Consider the following 16,760-nt stretch of genomic DNA (forward strand, 5'->3'; position numbering starts at 1 on the left):
ATCTGGGCCACTCTGTGCAAAAAAAGCTGCACAGCAGAGAGGTAAGTGTGTTTTTTTTTTTTTTTTTTTTAAACATTAAAATCTTTACAATCACTTTTAAAATGAACAAACATTTTGGAAAAACGTGGACATTCTCAAGGTTACAAGTCAGTCTTTAGAGATCTTAATGTTCCTGTGTCAATTGTGTGCAACATTATCGATAAGTTAACAGCCCCTGGCACTGTAGCTAATCGACATGGACGAAAAAGGAAAATTTATCAGAGTTTGACAAATCCTTTTGGGAGAATGTGCTGTGGACAGATGAAACAAAATTGCAGCCTTTTTGGTAAAGCCCATCATTCTACGGTTTTCAGAAAAAAAAGACGCCTATAAAGAAAAGAATAGTCCCTACATTTAAACATGAGGTTTTCTGATGTTCTGAGGCTCCATTCACACCTGAGTGTATCGAATTTTTTTTTTTTTTTTTTACTGGTGTTTTTCAAGCTTTTTCTTTTAAAAGCATTTTAGACGTTTATTACAAGCGTTTTTACAACTTCAGGCGTTTATTAAGCCAATATAAATCACTAGGGAGAAATCCCTCCCATCACCACATTATCTTTAGTGAAAGCTCATATGTAACAGGTGCCATTAAAATGAATGGGATTTTGCTTGTTGGGCGTTTTTGGGGCTTCAGAGCTGAGCATTTTACAAGCTGACAAATGCTTGGGTGTGACTAGGGCCTTGGGGTTAAGCGCTTTGCTGCATCAGGCTCTGGATGTCTTGGCTGTGTGCATGGCATTATGAAATCTGTAGACTACCAAAGAATTCTAGGGTGCAATGTAGCGCCTAGTGTCAAAGTTGGGTTTCCGTCAGAGGTCATGTGTCTTAAAGCAGTACAATGACCTAAAGCACATGTCAAACGCCCAAAAATGGTTTAAGCGCTGGAGAGTACTGAACTGATGAGTCCAGATCTAAAACCTATAGAGCACCTGTGAAAAGATCTCAAAACCGCAGTTGGGAAAAGGAACCCTTGCAATCTAAGACACCTGAAGCAGTTGGCGAAATAAGAGTGGTCCAAAATTCCAGTAGACCGTTGTTAGAAACAGGAAGTGATTTGACTTTAGTTATTTTTTACCAAGAGGTGGGCTACTAAATATTAAATTGAGGGTGCCAATAATTTTGTCCAGTCCATTTTTGTAGTTTTGCATGTAATCTGTCAGATTTGGCTTTTTTGTTTCTATGCTTTTGTCGTACAAATACAAACTAAATAAACATGAAAATGCCTAAACGTTTGTAGTTGCAACAATTTTCTGGGCGAAGTAATGCATTGGCTGACAAATGCAAGGGTGACAATATTTTTGGCCATGACTGTATATGTGAACCCAGTCTTGCAGTCTGCGGACTTGAAGGTATCGGAGCATTTGCATGAGTACAAATGCTTGGAATCGGCGCTAATGGTGCAACGCTAGTTTATTCTCATGTTTCAAACTTTTTTTTTTTTTTTCTTCAAATTTTTTATATAAAAAAAAAACATTAATTTAGAGCAGGACAGTAAAGAGTGGAATCCATGTCCCTTCTCAAGTAAATACAACCCACAACAGCGTGAAGACATAAATTGAGGTACATACAGGAACAAGTTAAATTGGTCTCTAGCTGTTCTCAAATCCCATACTAAAAGCAGGACATTGTAAGAGGGTTCGCCCATATGGATAATATGATAGTCGAAAGAGAAAATATAAAGACAAGGAAATGAAGGGTTAAAAATGCCTTTAGGCATTCTAGGAGTACAAACATTTTGCTTTTTAATTTTGCCTTTCTTTTCAGACTGCAGGTACAACATGCAATGTTTCCAAAGCAGGTCCTCCAGTCCCAGTACCTACTGTAGTTAGAATCTGCGCTACTCCTGGAACAATAGCTAACAGCCAAGGAACCTCAACGGTCATTATTAGAGCCTCTGCTCCCTCGGCCACTCCCATAAATACTCTCTCACGTTCTTTACCTTCCACTGTAGTAACAGTCCCTGCCTCTACTGGAGTTCTATCTGCATCTGTAGCTGGTCTGAATGCAACTACCGCCGCTGGTCTGAATGCAACTACTGCCGCTGTGGTTCCTGTTAGAACTTCCTCACCACCAGTGACAACCAATGGAGCTTCTAATGTGGTGTCAGCTAGGACTGTTTCTTCTACTGCTACAGCACCAACAGCTAGCCCTGCTTTACACAATACCGTTAATTTGAATATTGGGCAGACTGCTGTGCCAACTAACAATCAGCAAGTTGCTACAAGTAGTTCTGCTATCAAGTTGGCATCTACAAATATCTGCATGACTCCACTACTATCTGCAGGTGCTACCACTACTGTAGCACCTGCTTCAATTATTGTATCCCGTATAGCCCCAGCTTCTACTGCAGTTACCACTGTGGTGTCTGAAAATAACAGGATACAGCAGATGCAAACCAACACACCAGCAATGACCTCCGGTGTCGTCCCCAAAAAAGCAGAGCCTTCCACTAAACTGCAAAGCACACAACGTCCTAATGCCTCAGTAAGTCTTAATGTTTACATCTTTGTCCCTGTTTTATTGGAAGTATACTATACAATGTTTTCTGGTAGTATAATATAAAATGCTGGCTTTTTTTCAAAAATGGAGAAAGAGAAAAAGTGTGTTGGTGATTCAGCCCCTTTCAGCTAGCCTCTTCTCTTAAAGAAGGTTTGGACGGGACTACCAGGAACCTGGCAGACTCCAAAAGACATCTAAAGGTATGTGCAGGCACCTCTAGGGGACTTTATAAAATCACTACATTCTGCTTGGTATCATTTTGCTACAGACAAGTGTACATTTAATATAACAGTCTGATTGGCTGAGATGGCTTTTGTCTTGTAATGAACACACAACAACTTTTATCATGCAGTTTTTAACTAGGATAATGGTGTCTGTCTCTGTCCAGCCACATCACGAATGGCCAGATGGCCTCCGTGGTGCTCACTGTCTGACTTACACATTGCATAGTACACTGCTCAAAAAATTAAAGGAACACTTTTTTGAATCAGAACTCCTGGGATATTGATCTGGTCAGTTAAGTAGCAGAGGGGGAGGGGTGTATACAGAGCGGATTGTTGATCAGTTTCAGCTGCTTTGCTGTTAATTGAAATTAACAAGTGCACTGGATGGGCAGCAATAAGACGACCTCCAAAACGGGAATGGTTTTTCAGATGAAGGTGTCTGACATTTTTTTCCCCTACTCCTCTTTTCTGACTGTTTTTCACTAGTTTTGCATTTGGCTAGGGTTAGTGTCACTACTGGTAGCACAAGGCAATACCTGGACCCTATAAAGGCAGTACAACTCCTCCAGGATGGCACATAAATACGTGTCATTGCCAGAAGGTTTGCCGTGTCTCCCAGCACAGTCTCAAGAGCATGGAGGAGATTCCAGGAGACAGGCAGTTACTCTATTAGAGCTGGAAGGGGCTGTATAAGGTCCTTAACCCATCAGCAGGACCGGTATCTGCTCCCTTGTGCAAGGAGGATCAGGATGAATGTCTCTGACCAAACAATCAAAAACGTACTTCATGGGGGTGGCCTGAGGGCCCAACGTCCTCTGTGCTCACTGCCGGACACTGTGGAGCTCGATTGGCATCTTCCATTGAACACCAGAATTGGCAGGTCTGCCACTGGTGCCCCATGCTTTTTACAGATGAGATCAGGTTCACCCTGAGTATATGTGACAGACGTGAAAGGTTCTGGAGAAGCTGCAGAGAACTTTATGCTGCCTGTAACATCGTTCAGCATGACCGGTTTGGTGGTGGGTCAGTGATGTTCTGGGGAGGCATATCCATAGAGGGACGCACAGACCTCTACAGGCTAGCCAATGGCGCCCTGACTGCCATTAGATATCGGGATGAAATCTGTGGACCCATTGTCAGACCCTACACTGGTGCAGTGGGTCCTGGGTTCCTCCTGGTGCACAACAATGCCCAACCTCATGTGGCGAGAGCATGCAGCCAGTTCCGGGAGGATGAAGAAATTGATATCATTGAATGGCCCCCATGCTCACCTGACCTAAATGCAAAAGAACACCTTTGGGACATTCTGTTTTGGTCCATCCGGTGCTGCCAGGTTGCACCTCCAGTCTGTTCAGGAGCTCAGTGATGCTCTGGTCCAGATCTGTGAGGAAATACCCCAGGACACCATCCGTTGTCTCATTAGGAGCATGCCCTGATGTCAGGCATGCATACAAGCACTGGGGGCCATACAAACTAGTGAGGACCATTTTAAGTTGTTGCAATGAAATTTTTAGCAAAATGGACTAGCCTGCTGCATAATTTTTTCACTTTGATTTTTGGGGGTGTCTTTGAATTCAGGCCTCTGTAGGTGGATAATTTTTATTTCCATCAAATGTGCCATCTTTTTATTCCTAACACATTACCCAGTCCATATCAGTATAGATATCCAGCATGAGATTTTTGCCCGTTCAGATCTGATATGTTTTCAAAGTGTTCCTCAATTTTTTTGGGCAGTGCCTTTTAGATTTATTGAATTTATTTGCAAAGTGGCATCAAATTCTATAGCTCTTCTTGGAGCTGATCACACCAGTCCCTACTCCCAAAAAATCTTAGACTATAGCTCATAATAATACACCCAGCACACCTGGTTTGGGTGGAGGTAGCTAACCTACTGTGTGTGTTTGGTTTGTGGGAGCAATTTTGGAAGAGAAGATCAAGTTGTAGTCTTCTTCTAAATTGATTTTATAGAGGGAACTTATGAGTAAGATTGAAGAACACTCAGGGCCCATTCACACTTTGAACTGCATGTGAATTTCACAGGCACGCGCTACATGTTCCTGTGTGATTCACGTGCAGTTTTGTGAAGTGTAATTCGGCCATTTTTTTTATTTTTAAAAGGGCTGAAACTGCACCAAAAGAAGTGTATGCACTACTTTTTGGAAACGCACTGCAACCTGGATTGTATGGTACTCTTTGTACCATGCAATCCTGTGCGGGCCTGTTTACTGCGTTTATGGCCTGCATTTGGGGTGTCAACTTTGTAGTAACATCTACTGCAGATCGCAACGGCAGGGCAATTTGAATGCAGTATAAGAAACTGGAACGGAACGTGAGTTTTCCCACACTGTGTTGTGTGAACTTGGTGTGTTACTCCAAAACCGTATAATGTGATGGGTTACAAAAAAAACTAAAATAAAGATGGATCAGCTTATTTAGGGTAAAAGTGCAGTAACCTATAATTATAACTTGGGGTGATCCTGGAAATCCACATCAATTCTAACTACTCCTAAAACTGTCTTTCCTCCTAACACTTTTGCTTACTAACCTTTTTTAAAAGAATGACGTATACTGTAATTACATATTTTCAGGCTGCTTCAGTCTTGTCACGTGATCCCGCTCCCCCTGTGTCAGCCAGCATGCCTGTAGGGGAGAGAATGGAGCCTTGACAATGGGGGGGGGGGGGGGGGTTATTGAAGTCTATGGGTAATATCACTCCTAGGCATTACCTGCTGTTGCTGGAGTGGACTCTCTGCTCCCTTGAAGCCAACGCTGGCTAACCCAAGAGGGATTACATGACCAGAGCAGCCTGAGTATAAGATGAGTACAGTGGGTATAGAAAATAATCCCCCCCCCCCCCCCCCTTTTAAAATCACATTTTGTTGCTTTGCAGCCTGAAATTAAGACAGTTTTTGTTTTTATCCAGCTGTATATACTAGTGCAACTTATAACATCCAATTGAAAGATGCAACACTAACCTGTGAGGGGGGGAACAAATAAATAAAAATGTACCAGTATCGCTTAGTTGGAAAAATGTCAGTATTTTCACCACGCACCCAGTTTTAGTACCCATTTATGGTTCATTTACTCATGTGCGAGTTTTGCACCATTTTATTTTTATTTTCACAGCGCAGACACCACCACTTTTATATTTGTTTCCCTTTTTCTGGCAAGGACAGACTTCCAGGTGTTTGCTAGCAGTGCCCCCTAGCTGCAGTCCCCGATAGCGCAGGAGCTCTTTACACATCAGAGTACAGCATATACACTGATAACCAGGAAACTCATCCATGCCCTGATTATCAGCGCAGCCCTTACCAGTGTACAATTCCTTATTTGCAAAAAAATAATTTATAATTTATTTAGCAAATAGAAACCCCAGTGGTGATTAAATACTCCCAAAACAAAGCTCGGTCTCCAAAAGATAAAACTTTCATTTGGGTACAGTGTTGTATGACTGCGCAATTGCTTTTCAAATTGCGGCAGTGCTAAAAGTTTAAAATTGGCCTGGGTAGGAAGGGGCTGAAAGTGCCTTGTATTGAAGTGGTTTAATGCAATACTAGCTTTTAACTGCTTCCCAAAACCCTTACATTTCTTAATGTATTTGCGTTCTCCCATCTGAACTGTCAAGTCATCAAATGTGCAACTACAGGTCATACATGCGGCTAAGATGGCAGCTTCTTTTGCTGTAAAGGATAGTTATTTATTTTTTTACCACTTTAAAAGGTGTTGAAAGCCTGTGTACAGCCTGAGACTTGGAATCAAGGGGCTTCTCAGAGACACAGGGAATATTTTGAAGACCACCAATTGGCAGGTTTAATTTAAAGCTAAGCTCCAGACACAAACTATCAATTCTGACAGATCTAAAGGTTTGTTGCTGCATATAAATGTCTAATGATCAGCCTATAGTAGGAATATATATTTGTTGGAATTTTATACATTTTCATACTGTTCTTTTAACCACTTGAATACTAGCCCATAGACATATGACGTCCACAGATGGGATCTCCCATCCTGGGTGGACGTCATATGACATCCTGGGCTTTGCGGGGGGATATCTGAATGATGCCTGCAGCTAGAGGCATCGTTCAGATATCATTCCTTAGTGCCGGCGATCCTGCGCACCATAAGAACGATCATAGTGGCGGTTCCGCTGCTTGATCGTTCTTATAGGCGGCGGGAGGGGACACCCCCCTCCCTCCCGCCACCATCTGGTGCTTCTCCGGGCTCTCCCGTGCCATCGGGGGCCCGGAGAAAGAATCGTCCGGCGCAGGCAGGAAGCATAGAGATGACTGGTGACCAGATGGTCACCAGTCATCTCTGATCGTCAGAGGCCCGGGCGCGATGTGATGACGTCACACCCGGGTCCCCGTAAGTAAACAAAGCCGCGATTGCGGCTAGTAAGCAACACTAATCATGAGATCGTGACATTTTTTTCACCAATCTCATGCTTTCCAGCCTGGAGGAGAGATGCGGGGTCAAAAAGACCCCGCATCTCTCCCTAAAGAGGACCTCTCGCACGCATTTCCTATTACAAGGGATGTTTACATTTCTTGTAATGGGAATAAAAGTAGTAAAAAAAAAAGTGTAACAAAATAAATAAGTAAAAAAATAAATAAAATAAAATTAAAACGCCCCTGCCCCCGGTAACTCGCACGCAAAAGCGAACGCACACCTTGGTCCCGCCAACATATGTAAACGCTGTTTAAACCACATATGTGAGGTATCGCCGCATGCGTTGGAGTGCCAGCAATAATTCTAGCACTAGAAATCTAAACTGGTAACCTGTAAACATTTTCAAAGCGTTGCCTATGGAGATTTTTAAGTACCAACGTTTGGCGCCATTCCATGAGTGTGCGCATTTTTAAAGCGTGACATGTTGGGTATCTTTTTACTCGGTGTAACATAATCTTTCATAGATGATTTGTACATGTAGGAGAGAAGTGCCAGAATAGGCCCGGTATTGAGGTGTGTATAAAAGCCTGGTATTAAAGTGGTAATTGTCATATATTCATTATGCTCAAACATTTATGGTTAGTGGGGTTCCTTTTTGTTTCTATACTGTAAGTTGATGGCAGCTGGTTGGCAGTCCTGTCATCTTGTTGCTTGTCATTAGTCCAGCCTGTACTAATGGGAGTGAGCATCTTGCTAAAAAAAAAAAAAAAAATGTTGGTTTACATTTAGGGTGGAAGAAATGAAGGTAAGTGAGAGACTGAGATTTGGCTTCCTGTATTTAACTCTAATCGATAATAAAACTGCTTACAATTCTAAAATTGCTCTAAGTAATAGCTATCTGTGGTTGATACTATATTGTGTTACTTTAGCAAAGACATGGAAGCTGCCAAACTCTTACTAAGTGGAAACTATTTGACAACTGAGATTCATTTTACTGTACATTATAATACCAGTTTGGATTATAAGATAATTGTCATTCAAGTCATCAGTTATTGTCTTTTTCAAATAAATATCCTAATTCAACAATTCGAGTGTCTGATTTTTTAGTTCTCATTGAAAATGTACTTTAGATCTACTAGCCTACCTTTCTCTAATATAGCAGTTCTGCTAACTTACAAAAAGGATTGCATAGCTGTTAATGTATATATGTTTAACACAGTGCTTGTCAAATTTTCTTTTGTATCTAGGAGACAGTTTTTTTTAAATGGGCTGCCTGGCACCCGAAAGAGGGGGCAAGAAAGGGTGAGAGTCTGTCAGACGTGTATATAAACAGTGAGGTCCCCTCAGCTCCATGGTATATACAGAGAAATCCTCCAGAAGTGTGGCACTCTCCCACCTTCCTCACATACAACAAGAAAATTGCTTGCTCTGCTCCCTGACACGCGTGTCTATTGGGGGGGGAGGTTGGAGAGAAACGGGGTGAGGCTCCCACACCCGGCTAGTAATCTGTGCCCCCCCCCCCACAACTACTTGTAGGTGGTGCCCTTCCCTCAGCTATGTCAGGATGGGCTTGGTCTGCACTCCCACCTCCCCCAGGCACTGAGAAAGCAGTGGCATGCAGGCAGGCTGGATCAGTGGGACATGAAGGAGTTGACACATGGAAATCTGTGCAAAGCCCAGACACGGCTTTGCTCAGTCGCAGACCTGGCACTCTTTCCTGGTGTCAAATAGATGTGTACTGAGTGACCTTAACGAGGAGGGCTGACGGAAGGTGAGCAGTGCCTATAAATGTGCTGAGAGTGGAGTAGAGGTCACTGGTTCTGTTCGATCAGCGCTGTCCATGTGACTGCGCTGATCAATTAGAATGCTTCTCATCCGTACGTCTCAGTATATGGACAGAAGCCACAGGGATTTCAAAATCCTGGATTAGTGAAGCTGTGTCCTGATGCCTAAAAGCCGACAAAATCCCAGGCGCCAGGACGCAATTTCTAGTCACCATGGCCATCTGGTATTTGTTGAGCCCTGGTTTAACAAAAGTGGAGTTGCCCTATAAATATTAAAGCCCAATTCTAAATATTAAAGCCCAATCCTAAATGAGACTTTGTTTAGGCTAGTGGACAGTAAAAGCATTTTGGTTTAGGAGACCTCACTCATGCTCTGGTGGTGAACTGTCCCTCGGGGTCTTCACGTTGACTATTAACCCTGAATGGGGCTTGATGACATAGGAGGACCTTGGACGCCCAAAGCATGAGGAAGAAAAGGGCCTAATGAGATTGGTCTAGTATTGTGAAGGAGCTTGGAAAGAATCAGTAAGTAACTAAATCTGATTTTCTACGCCCCCTAGACAAAAAAAAAATGGTGGTTCTAAAGACTGAAGTTTTTTTTTTTTTTTTTTACTTTAATGCATATTCTGCATTAAGGTAAAAAAGCTTCTGCATGCAGCACCTCCCCCAAGCCCCCTCCCCCCAATGCTTACCTGAGCTCTACCTTGATCCAGCGGTGTGCATGAGAACAGTGGGCTCTCTCTCTCCCCATAGACTCAGACAGAGGCAGGAGATATTGGCTACTGCTGCTTACAATCACAGCCAGTGAGGAGGGAACGGGGCGAGGCTGAGCCGCTCGGTAGTGTGCCTGCACTGGTTCCCCATAGCAAGCGGCTTGCTATGATGGGTCATATCCTTTTTGAAGATTTTATTAAATTGAACATTCTGAAAAAAAAGAATAGCTTGCATCTTAACCAGTGTCTGTTTCCTAATACATTTTACAGCAAATTCTGCACATTAGTCATTTTACTAGTATTAGTCACCTTCTGTAGCATTATTCCCTGCTTTGTCATTCAAAGTAGTGAGAGCCTTCCATGCAAGAGGCTTTCTGCAGCAGGGGTGATGTCATGGACGGTAAAAGGAGCTTTCTCGACTCATTAACTGTGAGATCACATGGTTTCTGCACATAGAAGTGAGTCATTTTCTTGAAAAAAAATGAAATTATATTAATAAATCAATATCTCACGAGTATAGCTTTTAATTTTATGAGATTCCAGGTGTATAGAAACCCTGACTGAGCTATGACAATAATTGTATCTTAAAGCTGTACACCAGGAATTTATGGAAGTTTGGTCCAATCATGGATTCTCTAAGTATTCGTATTTTTCAATGTAGCTTGTTTAGTAATCCTGAATTAATCTTTATTTAGACTATCTGCAATCCCCTGGATGACAGTGTGGTTAGTCTTACACTGTGAATATGCTTAGAGGAGGGGAGCACACTGGGTCGACCTCTTCAGTGTGCTGCTGCTCCTTTTTATTCAATACAAAAGGATTTGGCCAAGCTGCCCTCGGCTGTATAACTGCAGTAGGAGGTCCATTTGCCTTGCTATGCTGTCTGGCAGAGATGCCTAGATCACAAAACTGGATGGAATTTCAAAATGTTTTGGTAGATTCACACATATTGCTTTGTAAATTGTGTAGTATGGAGTCTCATTTTACTAGTATGAAACTTTTTTGAATTTCAGAATTTTTAACCACTTTGCATTTTTGTTCATACCAGGAAGCAATGGATAATGTAAAGAAATGCAAGAATTTTCTTGCAACACTAATAAAACTGGCATCCAGTGGACCACAGTCACCGACCATGGGTCAGAATGTGAAAAATCTGGTGAAGAATTTACTTGTAAGGATTTATTTTTATTTATTTTAGATTCACATATTAAGCAGGTAATGACACTCTGTAGAGTGTAGGCTTTTAAGCATGTTCCCCCCACAATTATGAAAGTATATTTAGCAAGTTGCAGTACAATTTTTATGTAGGTTTTTCCAGACGGTTGCAAGTCTTCTTTTTTTTTTTTTTGCAGGTTATTTAAATGGTATTCGTATAAATCCTTAGCATGACATAACACACAGTACAGTGTACACCCTTTTTGTGACTTTTGGACTTCATGCCTTTTTTCTATGGATTACTCCTGTACGGGTATTCAATCCCTACTTGCTTATCTTGTTAAAAGTAAACTTTATTCAAAATTGAAACAAATTCCTCAGGAGGTGCAAAGGGCATGGCATTCTTGCTAAGTACTTCATTTTTTTTGTCTTCACCTCCGTGCTTTTATTGGTGATCTGGTTATCCTGAAATGTACCTACTGCGGCCTCCTAGCTGTCTCTGACATACAAAAAGTCAATAATTAAAAGTGTTTCTCACAGCCACCAATACAATTTAAACCTGCCTTGGAAGTCTGTGTGACTACTAATGCTGTAACAGAAAAGTATTTCAGGGTTTACAGGCGTAACATGGCAAAGAGAATTCATTAATGGATGAGAGTCAATCGTGTACCTTTTTTACTGGACTCTCCTTCAGGTTTTTTCCCTTTTTTCCATTCATTATTTTTGTACTTCCACTGACTTCAGGCTCCCATATTGCACGTAATGTGTATATAAAGAACACATCTTTATTTTATTAAGTTTGTGTAGCTTTTCAAGATACTGCCATGCGGTTTCTTTGGAAAGGACCGCTTACATTTGGATACTTGCCCTGCCAATAACCTTCTACTGAATATGTTGGATGATCTGTGAAATTTTTGCTGTGATGACTTGATATAGGAGTTTAAAGTGGTATTAAACCCAAAAACAAAACCTTATATTGCAGTCTCCCAATTCTTAGATGTGATGGCTGAATTTGTTTTGTGTTTTTTGTTTTTTAGGCTGGGTTCACACTGGCACGACAAACCCCCCGACATTGGGAGCTCATGTCGCATGACGTGTGAAAATCAATGTTTTCCTATGGGAGCCACCTTGACTGGTCCGACACAAGTTGGTCCGACTTTGAAAATGCTCCCTGTACTACTTTGGTCCTCCTTTATTTAGCCCATTGAATATCATTCAAGTCAGATCAAAGTAGGATCCTTTGTCCTAACCATCCGACATGGTGATTTACAGCAGCAGCAAAAGGAATTTATCCCACACTGGGATTGTTTTGATTGGCGAAAGGACAAGTCAGAATATCACAAAGTTGGATCAAAGTAGTATCATGTTCATGAAAGTCGGATGGATGTAGGATCATTATAGGACTGATGTCGCAGAGCAAAGTGGGATGAAATTTGTATCACTGTCGTGTTGTACCAGGCTTTCTTCACTTTTTTTTTTCACCTGGCGATCCAGCCACTAAAGCCTTGCGCACACGATCCAATTGTTGGCCAACCGAGCGTCCGATTTTTGTCTTAAAGTGGATGTAAACAATGTAGAGAATAAGGTAATGCATGTCACTCGAAGCAAGGGGACAGAAAGGACTTTTTATTTAGACAGGTTTTTATCTGGAAGTCTGTTAATTTTCACTGAACAATAAAAGTGGATTGCTCTCAGAGCTGGATTAACTCTGTGTGGCAAGACTGGGCACAGATCATAGGAAATCTTAATCTCTACATTGTGACATCAAACACAACGTAGTGATGTACTACGAGGAATTTTGGCTCTTGAGCGCCACCCTTTGGGACCCTTCTGCTAATTTCATGTTTGAGCATTGATTGTTTGTACTTTCAACTTTTGTGTGATGGACTTGTGTACTGACCATCAGAAAATCTGACAACAAACCGTTGTCCGCTGAAGATTTAGTAGCATGTCAACTAAAATTTGTTGGCAGAAAGTTGGACAACAATTGTCAAAAGGCGCGTACTAATGGTCAGATTTTAGGACAACAGTCTGTCAACAGACAATCCCCTGCCAACAATTAGATTGTGTGTACGAGGCTTAAGTGTTGAGACAAACCATTTTAACACTGACATCGGTGCTTATATGATGATCTTATATTTATGTAAAATGTTAAACCAAAAGAAAAAACTGTTGCTTAAAGCGGGAGTTCACCCGAAATTTTTTTTTTTAACATTAGATTGATGCTCATTTTGTGAAGGGGAATCGGGTAGTTTTTTTAAAATCGAAGCAGTACTTACCGTTTTAGAGAGTGATCTTCTCCGCCGCTTCCGGGTATGGTCTTCGGGACTGGGCATTCCTATTTGATTGACAGGCTTCCGACGGTCGCATACATCGCGTCACGAGTAGCCAAAAGAAGCTGAACGTCGGTGCGGCTCTATACGGCTCCTGCGCACCGACGTTCGGCTACTTTCGGAAAATCGTGACGCGATGTATGCGACCGTCGGAAGCCTGTCAATCAAGTAGGAACGCCCAGTCTCGCAGCCCATACTCGGAAGCGGCGGAGAAGATGCATCTCTAAAACGGTAAGTACTGCTTTGATTGTAAAAAAAAACGCCCAAATCCCCTTGACAAAACGAGCCTCAATCTAATGTTAAAAAAAAAAAGTTTTTTGGGTGAACCTCCACTTTAACTGCTTGTGTAACTGCAATGTGAGCTGGCATTCATCTTCAATTTGAAAGTGTACTTAAATCTGCAACTCATCTAACAACCCCCCACTCCATAAATGGCTTCAGCACCCTAGATGACGACAAAGAAAATGGTTACTATTGGTATTTGCCAAATCTCTTTAAAGTCTCATTTGCTTAATAACCTATGGGTCACAGTGTGTTAGTTTTGATATACGCGAGAAGTCTTCTCTAGAAGTGCCCCCTACCCTCAGATTTAGTCAACTGTTTGTATGGTATCAAAAAATCTGGATTGTTGGCAGCAACAAAAGCAAATTACTAGTGCAGTTCTGATGCTAAACAATTGGTATATATAGTGATTTTCAGTCTGCAGTAGCTGCAGGCTATAGCTTTAATTCTCTGGCTATACAGTTCGAGAGGCAGCAGGCTTTTATTTTTATTTTTTACGTCAGAGGCATAAACTTTAGATTAGCACTCTGTAAATGCACACCTAAAGAAGTGCATATCTTTTCTTGATCATACAGTACAGCAGTGGTCATCAACCGTGTCCTTAAGGGCCCACTAACAGGCCAGGTTTGCAAGATAACTGAAATACATCGCAGGTGATATCATTTGCTGCTCAGTGATTGCAGTATTCTAGTCTGCATCTCCCCAAGGTAATACATAAAACCTGGCCTGTTAGTGGGCCCTGAGGACAGGGTTGATGACCACTGCAGTACAGGACACAGGTATATTGGACAACTGGTATAGGTTGCTTCCTTCAGGTGCCCTTTAGAGGTTGATGTCTTGGGGGAAAGAGCATGCTATTGCCAAGCAAAAATTAAAGCGGGGGTTCACCCTATCGACGGGAAAAAAAAAAAAAATTATTTTACCTTAAAATCAGGCATTGTAGCGCGAGCTACAGTATGCCTGTCCCGAATTTTTTACCCCCGTACTCACCTTGTAGTCGTCCATCGAAGATACCGGGGAATGGGCGTGCCTATGGAGACGGAGGATGATTGACGGCCGGCTCTGGCGCGTCACGCTTCTCCGGAAATAGCCGAAATAGGCTTGGTCTTCACGACACGTGCGCATAGCCTGTGCGCAGGCGCCGTGAAGAGCCGAGACCTACTCCGGCTGTCTTCGGGGAGAGTGACGTGCCAGGGCTGGCCGTCAATCATCCTCCCTCTCCATAGGCACGCCCATTCCCCGCGGGAGCCGAAATCTACGATGGACGACTACAAGGTGAGTACGGGGTTAAAAAAATCGGGACAGGCATACTGTAGCTCGCGCTACAATGCCTGTCTCGATGGTAAAATGTGTCGGGGGGGGGGGTGAACTACCGCTTTAAGCTAAGGCTTTTTTTGGTCAGATCTCTGGCTCAGGAATGTTGTCTCCAGGTGGTACAGGTTTGTGTTTTTCCTCTCCTCCTTCCTCCTCTGATTCGTGCCTTCTTCTCTGTGGAGGCTGGAGGATCTCCATTCAGCTCTTTAGCAATTGGTCCTGTGCCTGCAGAGGAGACATTTCTGGGTTTTTACTCCAACCTATTCATGGTTCTGAGAGCCAAGGGCAGCGTTCATCTTATCCTGGACTTAAAGTGCCTGAACTTCTACCTTCTGATCCTAAAGTTTCAAATGGAATCTGCCAGGTCAGTCGTCGTATCCCTGCAGCACAGGGATCTGCTGGTGTTGGTGGACATTGATGACTCCTATTTGCAGGATTCCATTCCCCCTCCCAACCAGCGGTTTCTACACTTTGCTGTGTGAGACTTGTCATTTTCAGGTTGTGACCCTGCCATTTGGCCTATCCACTGCTACTTGTGTCTTCACACAAGTCTTGGCTCCTGTTTTCTATCAGGCTGTCCACATTGGGACTACATGGATGACCTGCTATTAAAAGACATTCAGGCTTTGCATGCCAACATGCAACTTGCTGTGCAGACTTCAGAATTTTGGGTTGATCCTCGATCAAAAGTCTGTGCTGATTTCTAATTGCAGTCTGGAATATTTGGGACAGATCCTGGACACGACCTGGGTCCTGGTCTTTCCTCCCTCAGAAAAGATCAAGACCCTATACTCTCAAGCTTGGTTACTCCTATGCAGACTTCACACCTTTTGCAAAGAGGGTACTGGGTATAATGCTAGCTTCGTTCAAGGCAGTGCACTATGCTAAAGCTGCGCGATTAATCGGTCAGAATCGAGATCGCAATTTTTTCTCACCCTTGCGATCTTAATGTAGAGAATTCTCTGCTCAAACCAACAACTGTCAAAATTTCAATGCAATTTTTTTAAAAAAACATACACTTTAATGAATGAAAAAATAAATAAACAAAGTTGGCACAATCTCTTTTTTTTTTTTTTTGTCTAATGTGAAAGATGTTATGCCGCAAACATTTTGAGAATCATGATCTTCTAAGCCAAAAAATTGTGATTCTCATTTTGGCCAGAATCGTGGAGCTCTACCCTATGCCCAATTCCACTCCAGGCTGCTGCAACTTTGCATACTGCATGGTACAAGTGGATAAACCTATTCATCTGTTTCCCTCAGCCCACCTCTCCCTATTTAGTGTTTTTCTAATTCGGCATTGCAGTCGAAGTTGTTTCTCCCAATGACTTGGTAGATTCTTATGGCGACTGTCAGGATAAGGAGGAGTCCTCAATGTTTGTTTTTTTTTTTTTTTTTTTATAGTACAGTTCCAAAAAGGTTGGGATGCTGTGTAAAAACAATGCAAAGATTTGCAAATTTCAGAAACATATATTTTATTTACAATAGAAAATGGAAAGCATATGTGTGGATGCTACACAATTGTAAACATGGCCTTGTCTCAACTTTTTTGAGATGTGTTGCTGTCATCAATTTTTTCAATTTTTTTTTTTTCCTAAATTGTTACATTTTCTCAGTTTAACCCTTTCACGACTAAGCCTATTTGTGACATTTGTTGCTTTACAAGTTAAAATCTGTGTATTTTTGCTAGAAAATTACTTGGAACCCCCAAACATTTTTATTAATTTATATATATATAATATATATATAGCAGAGTCTTTAGGAAATAAAACGGCGATTTGTTGCAATATTTTATGTCGCACAGTATTTGTACAGTGGTCTTTCAAAAAAAACTTTTTGTTGGGGGGGAGACACTTTCATGAATTAAAAATAAATAAAATAAACCGTAAAATTAGCTCAATGTTTTTGTATAATGTAAAAGATGTTGCACCAAGTAAATGGATACCAAACACAGGAGAAATTGGAGACCCTGCTCATTGGAGCTTAAAATCTAGGAGAGAGGGTCAAGTGATACAAAAGGTAATAACT

The 16,760-nt window shown here is 41.9% G+C and overlaps 1 protein-coding gene across 3 annotated transcripts in view; it reads left to right on the plus strand.

The window, feature by feature from the left end:
* Window positions 1-16,760, plus strand: part of TAF4B (TATA-box binding protein associated factor 4b) — a 177,982-nt gene that overhangs the window by 14,455 nt on the left and 146,767 nt on the right. For all 3 annotated transcript variants that reach the window (XR_005749491.1, XM_040354095.1, XM_040354096.1), the window contains exons 4-5: window positions 1,804-2,523; window positions 10,697-10,819. Coding sequence is in view for 2 of the 3 variants with exons in the window: in XM_040354095.1 (XP_040210029.1) it covers window positions 1,804-2,523; window positions 10,697-10,819 (843 nt within the window). In the remaining variant the exon portion in view is untranslated. The remainder of the gene's footprint in view (window positions 1-1,803; window positions 2,524-10,696; window positions 10,820-16,760) is intronic.

The sequence above is a fragment of the Rana temporaria genome, chromosome 5 (assembly GCF_905171775.1).
Source record: "Rana temporaria chromosome 5, aRanTem1.1, whole genome shotgun sequence".
NCBI lineage: Eukaryota > Metazoa > Chordata > Amphibia > Anura > Ranidae > Rana > Rana temporaria.